Source organism: Tripterygium wilfordii, chromosome 1 (assembly GCF_013401445.1).
Source record: "Tripterygium wilfordii isolate XIE 37 chromosome 1, ASM1340144v1, whole genome shotgun sequence".
Classification (NCBI taxonomy): Eukaryota; Viridiplantae; Streptophyta; class Magnoliopsida; order Celastrales; family Celastraceae; genus Tripterygium; species Tripterygium wilfordii.
In genome coordinates, this window is record NC_052232.1 from 7501882 (window position 1) to 7516110 (window position 14229).

The 14229-nt window shown below is 32.6% G+C and overlaps 2 protein-coding genes across 2 annotated transcripts; one reads left to right on the top strand and one right to left on the bottom strand.

Annotated features, from left to right (window-relative positions):
* Positions 1 to 3847: 3847 nt before the first annotated feature.
* On the top strand, positions 3848 to 6328 carry LOC120003770 (WRKY transcription factor 55). Its single transcript, XM_038852852.1, has 3 exons — positions 3848 to 4289; positions 4613 to 4753; positions 5709 to 6328. The coding sequence occupies exons 1-3, from the start codon at positions 3886 to 3888 to the stop codon at positions 6181 to 6183; spliced, it is 1020 nt and encodes a 339-aa protein (XP_038708780.1). The 5' UTR covers positions 3848 to 3885; the 3' UTR covers positions 6184 to 6328.
* Positions 6329 to 10590: 4262 nt separating this feature from the next.
* LOC120014828 (WRKY DNA-binding transcription factor 70-like) lies at positions 10591 to 12526 on the bottom strand. Its single transcript, XM_038866942.1, has 3 exons — positions 12022 to 12526; positions 11825 to 11926; positions 10591 to 11350 (listed from the first exon to the last, which is right to left on the bottom strand). The coding sequence occupies exons 1-3, from the start codon at positions 12378 to 12380 to the stop codon at positions 10897 to 10899; spliced, it is 915 nt and encodes a 304-aa protein (XP_038722870.1). The 5' UTR covers positions 12381 to 12526; the 3' UTR covers positions 10591 to 10896.
* Between the last annotated feature and the right edge of the window lie 1703 nt (positions 12527 to 14229).

Below are 14229 nucleotides of genomic sequence, written 5' to 3' on the forward strand. Positions count from 1 at the left end.
CGCTGAGCATCCTTATTGTAAATGCTCGCTTTTAATCACTCATCTTTGGCGATAGAATTTTTCTGGGAAGCATTCCCTCATGCAACTAACCTGGCATCTTTATGATTTGCGATAATTTGAAGAATGGTTAGGAAAGAAACGTTGGCCCAACAACACTTGAGGTATTATCCCACATTGAGCCAAAAGTTCATGCGAGTTTGTTCCTAAAATGTGAGACTCTTAACACAGTCCCCTACACTTGTGGGCTTGGTTATGTGAGGCCCAACAATTGGACTAAACGGGTTATGGTGCATTATGATGGAACAATGTTTCCAAAAGGAGTTGGTTACTATGTTGATATAATGCAAGAAAGGATCCCTAAACTCTTAGATGGGAATAAGAACTGCTATTCATACTAGCTGTGGGGGTGAGTTTCATTTTAGTTATCTTTGTTGGTGGACTTAATGACTTCTGAAATAAATGTGTTTGAACAAAAAAAAAGGGGATGATCGTCTTCGCTTTCAAAATTATAATGTGTGAATAGTACACTAATGGGTTTTGATAGCAAAGAAGGTTGTTTTTTCATTCCAAAAGAGAGTGACATGTAAGTTGATACGCTTGCTAAGAGTGGATGAACCTGTGTGAAAGCTCGGGTTGAATGTCTATGAATAGATCCTTTATGGTAATCTCATTTTCTTTATACTTTTGATGATATTCCTCAATGTGGGTCCTCAATTGCTATATATATGGACTTTTAAAGTCTGGGATTTGAATTGAAAATGTATTTATAACTAGTGGTGAATCCACGCGTTGTGCGGGCGTTATTTATCTGTAACTCCATAAGTGAAACTTTGAAGTTGCTTTCGATTAAAAGCTTTATAGTGTTTGTTTATAGAGAAATATAGAATCCGACGTGTCTGAATTCCAATGCTTATCGTATATGCACTAGTGCAGTTGACATTCCACTAATTTTTTATACTTAGCAAGTAATATCGTTCAAGTTAATAGGCTAAACAAAAATACATCTTGAAATTACAAAACTATGCAGACTTACCTTGAATTCATCTTTCACCTCAACTCATTCATGTTCAACAAAACCTTCTTCCCTCCCTCAATTTTCGATTCTAACTTTTACTCAGAATCCCTCAAAAATCCATAATGATAAACCTGTACGAAACCAAACCACCAATAATATTGAAATTCAAAATAACCTAAAACAGATGAACATAGATCTCTCAACTTCTCCTATGCTGTTCGATCCCTCCAATGCTCTCGTTCCGCGACGAAACCACAGTGTCGATTGTTGTTCTATTGCCAGTCTTCATAGAAAGGAATTGCACGATGTGAAGAATTGTGTTGAGGAATTGTGATTCAAAGAACATAGATTTTAGAAAAAATAACACACTCAATCAGTGTTGGAAATCCAAACCACATATATAATCTATCAGATTCTCACCTGTGGCATTTTTACATTCCATGTGGCATTTTTTATTCCACGAGGCATTAGGTGACATGTTAGCCATCTCTGTTGTGAAATTGATCGGAATCGGATCGGAATGACCTAATTGTTGAAATTTGAAACATTCCGTGACGTAATTTGAAACTTTTTCTTTGGGTGATCCAATTGCAAACACCTCTATCTTTTCAGTGACTTATATGTACTTAACCCTTTATTATTATATAAGACACAACGGAACATCAAATCCGATTTAGATTTATAACATATGCAAAACACAACGCAATTAAAATTTAATACCACAAATCGATTTCTGCAGGAATTTTTTTTTAATAGAATCAGAGCTGAATGATTCGGTTCGGTCTGGTCCGGTCCCGTCATTTATAGTGTTTATGTTTGGCGATTATGCACCAAAATCACTTGACCTGACCACTTACATACACCAAATACTCTCTTTTTTATAATAATTTTGGTATGAAAGAATAATTTAAAATAGGGGCAATTATCACTAAGAACACTGAAAAAAAAAATTAATGAGGACACAAATATTAAATTATTTGTATACCTATTTTCATTTAATAAAATTACGGAGTCCTAACGCTCATTCTTGATTTCCTCTCCTACATTTTCTCCAATAGCATGCCCATAACATCATTAGTTTTGAGAGAACCATCACATCTTTAGTTTTGACTTCTCTCAACGTGTATGATGGATTTTGAAAAAAATTATATATTCTAAATTAATATGAAAATCTCTTTCAAACAAGACTCGTAGTCGATATATACTAACCATTACAAAACAATAACGAATAATGCATATAAATTAATACAGGTAAATTTATTATAAATAAATTTTAATATATACTAAGCATAACAAATTAAAACCACAACAGATAATGCAGATAAATTTTAATATATACTAACCATAACAAAACTAATTAACATAAATTTTAATACATAATAAACCCCACAACTTATAGTGTAGATAAACTAATACAGATAAATTTAGTGTAGATAAATTTCAATATATACTAACCATAATAAAACCACAAAAAATAATGCATACAAACTAATGTATATAAATTTCAATATATACTAACAATAAGAAAATCATGACAGATAATATATATAAATTTAGTGCAGATAAATTTTAATATAAATTAATCATAACAAAAATCACAATAAATAATGAGGATTAATTTGATGCAGATAAATTTAATGCATGCAAGTATGCAACACGTGTGTTTCATGTTATGAGCTTCAACTTCCGTACGTCGCAAAAATGGAATACAAAACTAACATCGATTCCGCTGTTGTCATGGAGGACCTCAAGCATACCTTGATCAAGTACCCATAAAGAAATTCCATCTTTGTTTTTTTTTGTTTGGTTGTTTCCTTAAAAAAATTCTCCTACTTTTTTTCTTCTTTCATCTTTGACTTTCCTGAACCATTAGCATTTTTGATACGTAATATATAATTAGTAAAAGTTACTTTAGCTAGCTAGTTTCAAAATTTTTTTTAATCTTTAATAGAATATATCTTATAAACTAATGAACCTTATGAGTTAAAATAAATCCGAGTGGACCTATTGCAATAAAAATTTGTTTTGACTTTTGAGGAATTTACGGGGTATTTGGTTCATAATTGTGTTAGGTGAGCATGAGATGAGGAGAAGATGAGTGTGAGATGAGTATAGGGTAAACATGCTCATGTTTGGTATAAAATAAAGAGTGAGCATGAGTGTGAGAATATTAATACAATTTTCATATTATCTATTTTTTCTTTTTAAAAAATAAAACAATATTTTATAACAAGTGTAAAAGAGTTTTTTACATATCAAAACTTACTCTCTCGTGTGAGAATGATTATTCTCCACAATGGAGAATAGAGGGTGAAATGAGTTTGAGATTCTACCCTCCAAAACTCAATCAAATAAGAGAATATAGTACTAATCACATCCACATCCACATCTCATGCTCATTCTCCTCTCGAAACACCAACCAAATTCCCTGTTATTGCTAATTATCCTTCTAAAATATTGGGGTGGTCGTTACCTTCTTCTTTTCCTCCTTTTCTTCTCTTTTACGTACTATGTTGGTCCACGGGTCCATATATTACATGTTAAGCGTCTAACTAAGCTTACCAAGAAGGAACAAGCATTCTTCGTGGGAAAGAAAGAAAGTAGTCATAGGGGCCAGTCCACAAGAAATTTCTCTTCAATGGTCCAAAATCAATGTTAGGGATCGATTTCATATTCAACGAGATGTGGTCATACGTACTATATATTCTTCCACGATCCTTCCCTTCCCAAATTCCCTTCTCTTAACGTGTAAGACGTACAAAAACAAAATTACTTTGAATTCTTCAATTTAATCCCTCTAATTCCAATATATATACATATATATACATGCAACAAACTTGATTTAGTAAATTACATTTATAGACAGGAAAATGGAGGAAGCGATTTCTTTGTTCTTTCAAGGATGCAAGCTAGCACAAGAGCTTGAAGGGAACCTTCAACACTACTTGTCCCATAACCAAGGATTTCCACCAGGACCAATGCTTTCTGAATATTGTAATGAAATAATCAAGATTTTTGTTTCTGCTAAGGAACGCCTTAGCTCTTGTGCTACTACTACTTCGTCTTCATACTCTCCTCCTGGATTGTTCCCAATTGGTCGCGACGCGAGCCTGCACGACTGGCTAAGGTCGGCAATGGCAGCAGGATCAGGGCCATCAACATCAGTCCAAGTTCCAGTCTCGGCGACGCAGTTGGATGTGTCGTATTCGGGCCGATTCTTGGTTGGTTCTTCTTCTTCTTCTTCCCCATCTTCACAGCAGAGACCAAGAAGAAGGTATGTAATAGCGAAGAAAGTTCAACTGACTTGCCTTTCAATGGAACAGTATATGAATTTGACTATACATATAGTAACTTTTTATATATGTGGGGACACATGCATGCAGCATTTGCTAAGAAAATGGATTATTGTTTGTAAGAGAAATTGAAGCATCTTCTCTCCTACTTTTATATTTTATATCTAATATTTCTTTATTTTAATTAATTTATTTTCATTCTAGTTTAATCTTCAAAGACCTGAAAATGTGGAAAGTTATACATAGTGATCAATTTCCTAGCTAACATAGCTACACTATAAATGTATATGTACATATATGTAAGTATGTGCAGCAAGGATGATATGGAGAAGAAGACAGTGAGGGTAGCAGCTCCATTGATAGGAAATACTGATGTTCCACCAGATGATGGATATACTTGGAGAAAGTATGGCCAGAAAGAGATTTTGGGCTCAAGGTATCCAAGGTAATTTAATTAAATTAAGTTATTAATTAATGCATTTTAATCTCTAGAAGAACAATTAAATTAACCTTCACACACACATATGTATCTCTTTAGCTAGCTTCTTTGACATTTTCAAACACACATACATATAGATATATATGCATGCATATATATCAAATTATCAATGATTGAAAAGCATATATAACCAAATCAATTCCCTTTTGCCTCTGTCACCCAAGATGTATATGGTTAATTACAGCGAATCATAATCCTTGTAAGCCTTAATTATCCCAAATTAATTAATACATATTATATATAAAATATAGTTATGTAAAATATTCTAAAAAATATACTAGTTGAAATGTACCAGTTGGTCATTTTTCTTTCGAATGTGTATTGAGTAAACTCAAAGGCCGGCCTGACATACTGGATGAGCAGGAGTGTTTAGCGATTTAGTGTGACTTATAGATAAATTCTTTGTCTTCTAAATTTTAGAATATGGTGTTTCTTTTGTGGCCAAATTCCATCATTCCGTGAAACTTGGTGGGCTTACTCATAATGTAGATTCGAATTGGACTAACGTTTCATCATTTTTTTGGGGTCAAATTCCGTCATTTAAGCCTCCAAATTAGTGTTTTTGCCATTTTAAGAATATTTTGTTTATGTTATATCTTTTTAATTAGAAATTTGAATTGCATTTCGTCGATTCTGACTTGTTTCAAATTACAGTAATAGTGTTTTTTGGGCTTCATATGATTTTGTCGTTTTTGACATGTTTGTCGATTTTTAGGATTTCCATCTTTTTGTTTAAATAGGACTACAAGCCGTCAGATTAAGTAACCTTGAAATAAAATAAAATAAATTTGTCTGTATTTTTTTTAGAATATTGACGTAGTTTACTTGTTTGTACCTTTGATCTATTTACGTTCTGTCTTAATTCCTCTAAACTAAATAGATTTGTGGGGGTCTATTTCAGGAGTTACTATAGATGCACCCACCAAAAGATGTACCAATGCCCTGCTAAGAAGCAAGTCCAGAGGCTCGACCACGACCCCTACACCTTTCAAGTGATGTACCGGGCCGACCACACCTGTCATATGTCATCCACCGCACCTTCAATTGCTCCACCAACACATATAACCACTACTTCTAGTGGTGCACGGCAGCAGCTGCCAGGTACACCGCCGTGGCTGGAGTTCAATCTGGGCAGTGGCGGCGGCGGCGGAGGTAGTAGGAGCAGCAGCATTGTTAACACAATGGTTAGTGGAGATGTTGCAGCAGCTGGTGCTGGCCATGGTGCTGATCCATCATCCTATCTTGTGGCAGAAATGGCTGATGCAATGTTTAATTCAGGAAGCGGCAGTACTACCAATAGCATGGAATTTCTTTTCCAATCTCCTCGAGATAAGTGGGAACCAGAAGAGGGAACCAGAAGACCACAAGAATATTAACTAAAATTAAAAAATTAAACTGGTAACATAATTGTTACTAGCTAGCTATGTAGGTTGAATTATTAATTAATTAATGACTTATGGTATCATGTTTAATTAACTTACACTTTTAATTTCATGGCAATATATAATAATCTTGTTATCCTTTTTTATTGGAATTATATATAGATATAAAGCAATTGAATTTGTATTTTTTTTTTTACTTTTTTGTTAATAAAAAATTGTATTGAAAAATTAAGAATTTTTTTTTTTTCATTATTTAGAACATACACATCAGTTTCCCAAACCTTATCATTAACGTCAGAGAATTGATCCTCGTCTCAATTTGCTCATAAACTTTATCAATCAGTTCATAAACTTCATCAGTCACTATTGTAAATCCGTTCTGATTTTATATTATCGTTCCCATTCAATTCTATTCTATTACATGTCAATATATATATATATATATATATATATATTTATTTATTTATTTAGTTATTGTAATTGATCTACTATAATTTGATTCTAGTTTGATGTATCTATTCATGGTTGATGCATACAAACCAAGCATGATTGCATAAGGACGGAACCCCTGCCCTTAAACCTTATCAACCTAGCTACTTCATCTTTGTCCAACAATATTTCATATCATATTACCCTTTATTCACGTTAGCAACTTTTTTGCAAGACAACAAATGACAAATGCCCCTTCTCATAAGCTCACATTTTGTCTTTACCCATTTTAAGATACCATTGATTTCATATTAATTTAGTGGAAAAAGGTTTCCACCACCATTGTGGTGTTTAAATGGAGCATGCATGCATGCATGCATATATATATATATATATATATATATATATATATAGTCCTACTTTTTACTTTTTATACAATCATGTTAGGGCTTGAAATTCAATGAATGAAGCCACTTGTATCCAAAAGATTCATTGTGACGCAAAGTTTATTGAAGGATAAGATTTTGAGAATCTAGAAGCTAAGGGGATCGAGTAACTTAAAATGATGTTATTATTCCACAAAATTAAGGGTCATCAATACAAAAATATAAGACGAATTTGCGTTAATAAACTCGGATCGACCAAACTTTTTTTTTTTTTTTGAAAAACCAGGAAAAAAAATGTCTAGGGAGTCCTTCAAATTATAAAACCCTAAACTGTATTAAGATAACATCCATGTATTTTACTTGGCCAGCTCTCATTTTCATTCAAAAATTGGTTTTTTTCTTATTAGTAATAGACCTATTAACATGATTTACTACTAAAACGAAGAACATTTCAATTTTTATCATTGAGAGCATAATCGTTAGAAAGACATAACAATCAAAGTTTTTTTTCCCTGAACTTTAGGTACATACTTTTTCAATTTTTCTGACGTGTTTTTCTTTTTGGTGTTTATTGTTTCACTTTTCTTGAATTGTTTAAGGTAAAACAATATGTGGGAAAATCATTTTCTTTAGGCCCCGTTTGGTAGAGGTTTTTTAGTAGCATTTATACTACTTTACTTCCAACCAAACAAGTTTTTCTCGGCACATAATCCGAGACCATTTTATGCAACATTTTCTACTAGTTTTGAGATGCTACTTTTTGGAATAATTTCACTAGCATTTCAGTAACAAAAGTCGATATTGTCCCCATATCTTTACTTTATTCCGATTATACCCTCACTACTCTACACTGTTATGTCACCGAAAAATCAATTAATAAATTTTTATTAAATAAATTAAATAATTAACTAACTAATTAATTAATTAATTAATTAATTAATTAATTAACTGTTATTAAAACTTTAACTAATTAATTAATTTATAATTTATTGTTATCTTTAATTAATTTATAATTTATTATTATCTTTAATTAATTTAAATTCATTATATTAATTTTATGAATTAATTTGTATGTTTGGATACAGGGTATACAACTAAAATGTATGCTACCCCTGCACGTAATTTATCCAATATGCTACACAGCACAAATGTTAACAGTAAAAATTCAACCAAACACCTAACCAGCATTCAAGCAGCATATCTGCTACTAAAATTGTCCAGCATTTCTGCTACCATCATTTCTGCTAGCATATCTGCTACTTTATAAATGCTCTACCAAACTAGCCCTTAGTATCCTCCAATATTTTGACATGTTCAATTTCCCTGTCATTTGATCTTTTTGTATGATATCTTTTGGTCCTAACTCCCAAGTATTGTCTCATATGCTTGATGATTTACTTAGAGTTCGTTTATTAGAGCTTATTTATTGTTAAAATAAGTTGGTTTATAAGTTGTGAAATAAACTGTCAAATATTTGGTGGAGCTTATTTGTGACGCTTACTTATAAGCAGTGAAAAAGTGTATTTAAGTTTAGTTTAAAAGATCAAATAAAAACTAAAAAAAAAGAGAGAAGAACCATATAAATTATTGTATTTTGTTATTTTATGATTTTTTGGTAATTTTTATTTTTATTATAATTTTTTTATTAAATTTGATATCAAGTTTAAGTTTATAAATTACAAGATATTTTTTATATAATTAAAATTAAAATTTTAAAAGGTTTATAATATTATAAATACAATATTATTGGAGGGCAATGTTGGCTTTTGTCTCTTAATTTTCACCTAAAAATTTGTAAGAATCCTTTTCAGACGCATAATCATCACATAATTTCATCGTTTGCACCAACTCATGCAAATTCGATGCATTATTTTAATGTTCTCAAAAAATAAAGTCATATTTAAAAGGTGAAACTTAAAAGCAAAAAACAAATTATACAAAAAAAAAAAAAAAAAAAGTCGAGAGATTTGTATTGCTTTTAGAGATGTCTCTTTTCTCTCCTCCTTTGCACAAAACTATGTAACAAAACTCCCTGAAGTTTGATCTTGTTCCATATACACCCCTTTTATGTGTGAATTTTATCTTTTGCATGCCTGTCAGAAACTTAAGGGGCCTGAATGCATATTTTTCTTTTCTCTTCATAAATAAATAAATATATATATATATATTAATTTGTTGACCAGCACATGCACATATAGACAGACGCCCCATATGTAATGTCATATCAACTCTACCAAGTTTGTGGATTAACCATGGTGTACATTATCTTTGTGATTAGAGTTCGAATCCCACCTCCCCCAAAAGTATTTGTAGATTAACCTTTTCTTTCACAAATTACTTTAATTAACAAACACATTGATATCCAAAATTATTAGACAGATAAGACGATCACAAATTACTTTAATTTTTGTCACTGCAAATTTACAAGGGTCTTTTTAGCAAATTTCGTTGGAATAAATGAATTTTCACACTTTCCTATTGCACAATTTGAAGTACTAAAATAAGCAATTGGGATACCTACAGTGGGAACTGTAAACAACCCCTACAGTTTCATGTGGGACCGTCCAATGAAGTACTCAATGTGAGGCATATTCTATTTTTTTAAAAAATTTTAAAAAATAGATCTGACAGTTGCGTTGAAAATTGCCTACAATTTTCACTGTTGGTACCCCGTTCGCTAAAATAAGGGCAAATGCAATGGTGAAGTGGTATTGGACCAACAAAGATGTTGTCTTTTGCTGATGTGGCTGTATTGTAAAATGTGTTTTGCTTATGTGGCTGTATTGGGATAAGTGTTTTGCTGATGTGGATGTATTGATATTTAATGTTTTGGTGTAGTTTTGTTGTGGATAATATGGAGGAATGGAATGTTGTTGAGTTGGGTGGAAAGAGAAAGTGTGTGGGAAGAAAAAGTGTATAGAAATTTGTGTTTTGCTGATGTGGCTGTATTAGAATACGTGTTTGACTTGACTTTTTGTGTAATAGAAGTGGGACCGGGTCAACAAAAATGTTGGTCCAGTAAATTGTTTCTTATTGCATTTGCCCTTAGCACCTCTTTTGAGTTGCTTCATGAGGAATAAACGAATGAGAAGAAAGAAATAACAAATCAGTCAGAGTGGGGGTGCTCACCTCAAAGTCCTACCAAACAAGCATGATTGCATATTTTTAGTACGGAACCCCCCCTTAAACTTCAACAACCTAGCCATTTGAGCTTTGTCATTATTCCACCAATATCTCATATCATACATTATTACCCTTTACACACGTTTGCAACTTTTTTTTTTTTTTTTTGCAAAACAACAAATGACATTGCCCCTTTTCATAAGCTCAAATTCTGTCTTTACCCATTTTCATATACCCTTGATTTCATATTTAGTGGAAAGAAGGGTTTCCACCACCATTGTGGGGTTTAAACTTTAAAAGAGAGCTTACATCATACATATATATGTATATATGTGCGGTCCTACTTATTAACTCTTGTGTACAATCATGTAAGGGCTTTGAATATTTCAATGAATGAAGCTACTTTTGTTCAAGAGATTCATAGTGACACAAAAGTTCATTGAAGGATAAGATTTTGAGAATCTAGAAGCTAAAGGGGATGCCTTAAATGATGTTATTATTCCACAAAATTAAGGGTCATCAATACAAGAAGACAAGACTAATTTGCCTTAATAAGCTATATATATATGTTTACATATATATAGTACACTACTTTACAAGGGAAGGAAGCACTAATAACTATCAGAAAAACTACCAACGAGAAATGACTCGGTTGACAATCGATTGGATTAGGCATCCGTGTGCCCAAGGTTCGATTTTAATGTGAAACATATTTCTTAGTGGTGTTTCAAAAACTATGAGAAAAACTTGATCAACACACTCTCACATATCAAACTGTAAAATAAGTGTCAAAATTGACTGAATCAACCCCAAAATCAATGTCCAAACCATCTTGAGAAGTCACATCTGTGTACGAAGTGTAGACATGAGAGACTATTGATGCAGGCTCACACGAGTACTCATAAGGCATTAGATCCTTCCACAAACTGTTGTTCAGATCATCATCACCACCACCAGTACTGCTTGGGGTCTCCTCTGCTGCTGCCATGGAGGAGGGCTCTTGTTTTATTGTTGTTGCAATCTTTGATTCTGGAATAACAACACAAGATTCCCAACAAGATTCTGGGTCTGTTTTGATCATTGGAGGAGCCTTGACAACATTTCTGCAAGTGTGATTGCCAATATATGTTGTTTGAAACATCCCTGGTTGATCCTCCATTTTTTGGACTTGCTTTGTAGCTTTGCAACCTTTATCATATTTGTGTGTGCATCTAAAGTAACTCCTGTTGATCACAAAAACACAAAACCCAATTTAGGGACATTGAACTTTATAGTCCGCGAATAACGTAATTTTGGGACGACCATGGCTCCATGAGCTCAGAGCCGTTCCCTCTACTTATCACCAAGTTCTCCGATTCCTCACCATATGAGGAATCAAGAAAATCAAGGGAGAATAGCTAATTTCCCGCGATTGCAATAAGAGCGCTATGAAGAAGAAAACACGAGCGTTATAGCAATTACAGTAATCATCGACGGATAACGTCGAACCGCATGAACCTGAGCTGGAAGAGTTGGATGAAGTCCAAATCCATCCGGACTTTCCAGAACACAAGGCTCAGATTGGAGCACACCTCACCCCTGACTTGCGGGGACAATTATATAGGAGTCTATAGGAACTCCAATTGGCCTTAGAAACCCTAAATCCCCAAATTCAAACCCCTAAATTATTGAGATAACAGGGGAGGTAGAAATAATACCTTGGGTATTTAGCATTTAGAATGTCCTTTTGACCATATTTTCTCCAAGCATAGATATCTTCAACAGTAGATGAGACTATTGTCCATGATTGTGAGTTCTGTCTGCAGTAACCAAGCACAATCAACGTACATTAATCAAATCAAATCCCCAAGAAAAAAAGAGACTAAAATCAATCAGATTGTTAAATGGGTCTTACTTTCTCTTGTAGCAGCCTCTCCTATCCTTCAAAGAAGGCACCGCCACTCTTTTCTTACTCTCAGTACAATCCTCATCAGATCTCCTACTACCATGATCACAGCACACTAAACCAGAACCCACTTGTGAATTATTATTGTCAGACTCACTACTATTACTATTAGAGCCCATCATCATCAACAGAGAGAGAGACTCAGTGAAGGATCCCAAGATCTTCACCAAATGCTCATCCACTGATGTAAATTGAGATGACCCATTTTCACTAAAGGGCTTTTGAAGGAGAACCTGCAATTGGGTTGCAGATTCCTGCCCATCAACAAGCTCTTTCATCACTCTCTGCTTCCAAGAAGAAGTCCCCATGGAGATGATGATGATTGTGGATAAGAGGTAGTGAGGCGGAGATGGTTATGAGAACTGATAAGGTTTTTTATTGGTATGTATATATATATTTAATTCAAGTTGAATGTTTGTAGGAAGAAGAAGAGGAGAAATTCAAAGGAAGGTTACAGGAAGGAGGTATGCAATGATGGCGTAAATTAAAAGAGGAAAGGATGTGGAAATTATTGCTCAACCAAGTTCCTTAACAAAGGCCACCGTGACGTATATACTATGACGCAAGGATGATGGCATATATGTATATAAAATTATAGAATTAAAACAATTTTTTTTTTTAAGACCACATACCACACACACGTTAAGCTATTAATTGAATAAAATTCATTTGTTTTTTATGTTGTCTTATTTTAAGAAATCCCAAATTATTGTTTTGAAGTCAATAGAATAAAGATATATCTTTTGTAGGTTAGTTGTAATTTTTAAAAGAGTTTACAGCCATAAATAAAAAAATAAATTATTTCATTCCAATAAATGAACATTGTATACTATCAACCACAAAAGAACACTCAAACCACTAGTTGGAGTGGTAAGAATGATTTATATCACCTTAGGGATCATGATTCGAATCCATCACCTCCGTTTGAAAAAAATTAACCACAAAAGAAAAAATAAAATAAAAGATATATTATATATATCATATATAACCGTATTCTATTCCAATAAATGAACATTCTACACCATCAAACAACAAAAAAAAAATATTATAAATATATATATATATCATATATAACCCATAAAGAAAGAATATTCAGACTGTACGGACAGCCCCAAGTATCACTGCCCAATAAAGTCTAAAATTTGTCATTATTGCACTACAAGACATTGGTGGCAAAATTGTTCAACTACTAAAATATTACATCAACTAGAAAGCTACAATAACTTAAATTTTCTGAAATCTTAGTACACTTGTGCACTAATGATGGCAACACAATACAATCATTTACGCACTTACCTCCATTAAAATAAAAAACTAATAATGGTAAGTCATTATTTGTCATAGATTTGTATTAATGCTCCGTGGATATGCCACAATAACGTTCCTTAGAGTCACCAAGTGCTTTTAATATCACATTTAATTAATTTGATCAAAAGTTAAATGCAACTACATACATTAGGTAAGCCACAATGTTCTTTTGTTTTGTAGAATTTATTTATTCAAGTTAACACTAGTTTATAAACTATTCAAAATACGCGAATGAGGAGCCTTGCAATACCTATAGTAGACAATCTCCTGTAGAGCCTGCATTTGACTTATTTGAGTCACCAAAATTTTTTTAAATTTCTAAAAATGATAAATGTAATGTTTTTAGTGTTTAGATCATTATCATGTATTTTTTTAGAGAAAAAAACTAAATTGGTTGACAAAAAATTCATACAAATATGGGAAGTATTTTCTATCTTTGAACCAAACAATCATGTTTTCAAAAAGACACCAAGAATGAAAAAAGAGGTTGTTCATTCTAAATGGATAAAGTATATACAAACAAGAAAAAAAAATATAAACGAAGAAATATTCAGCTTCAACATCATCAAGAAATATTAGAGTTAGAAGAAATACAAAATAAAATAAAGCTTTTCTACCGTTAGATATAAGATGTAGGGGAGCATAAAGAATTCAGCAATAGCTTTTTTTCCACCTTGTTAAATAAGCGACTTTTTGCAAATCATTTTTTACTTCCAAACGTAAGATTCGAAAATTCACCAATGTTGATATTCGGAATGGACATAGGGACACCAATTTGTGTTTCATGACATTCAAACTGTCGATTCATCTCAAGGACTAAATAATTATAGATACTTATGTCAGTTCACC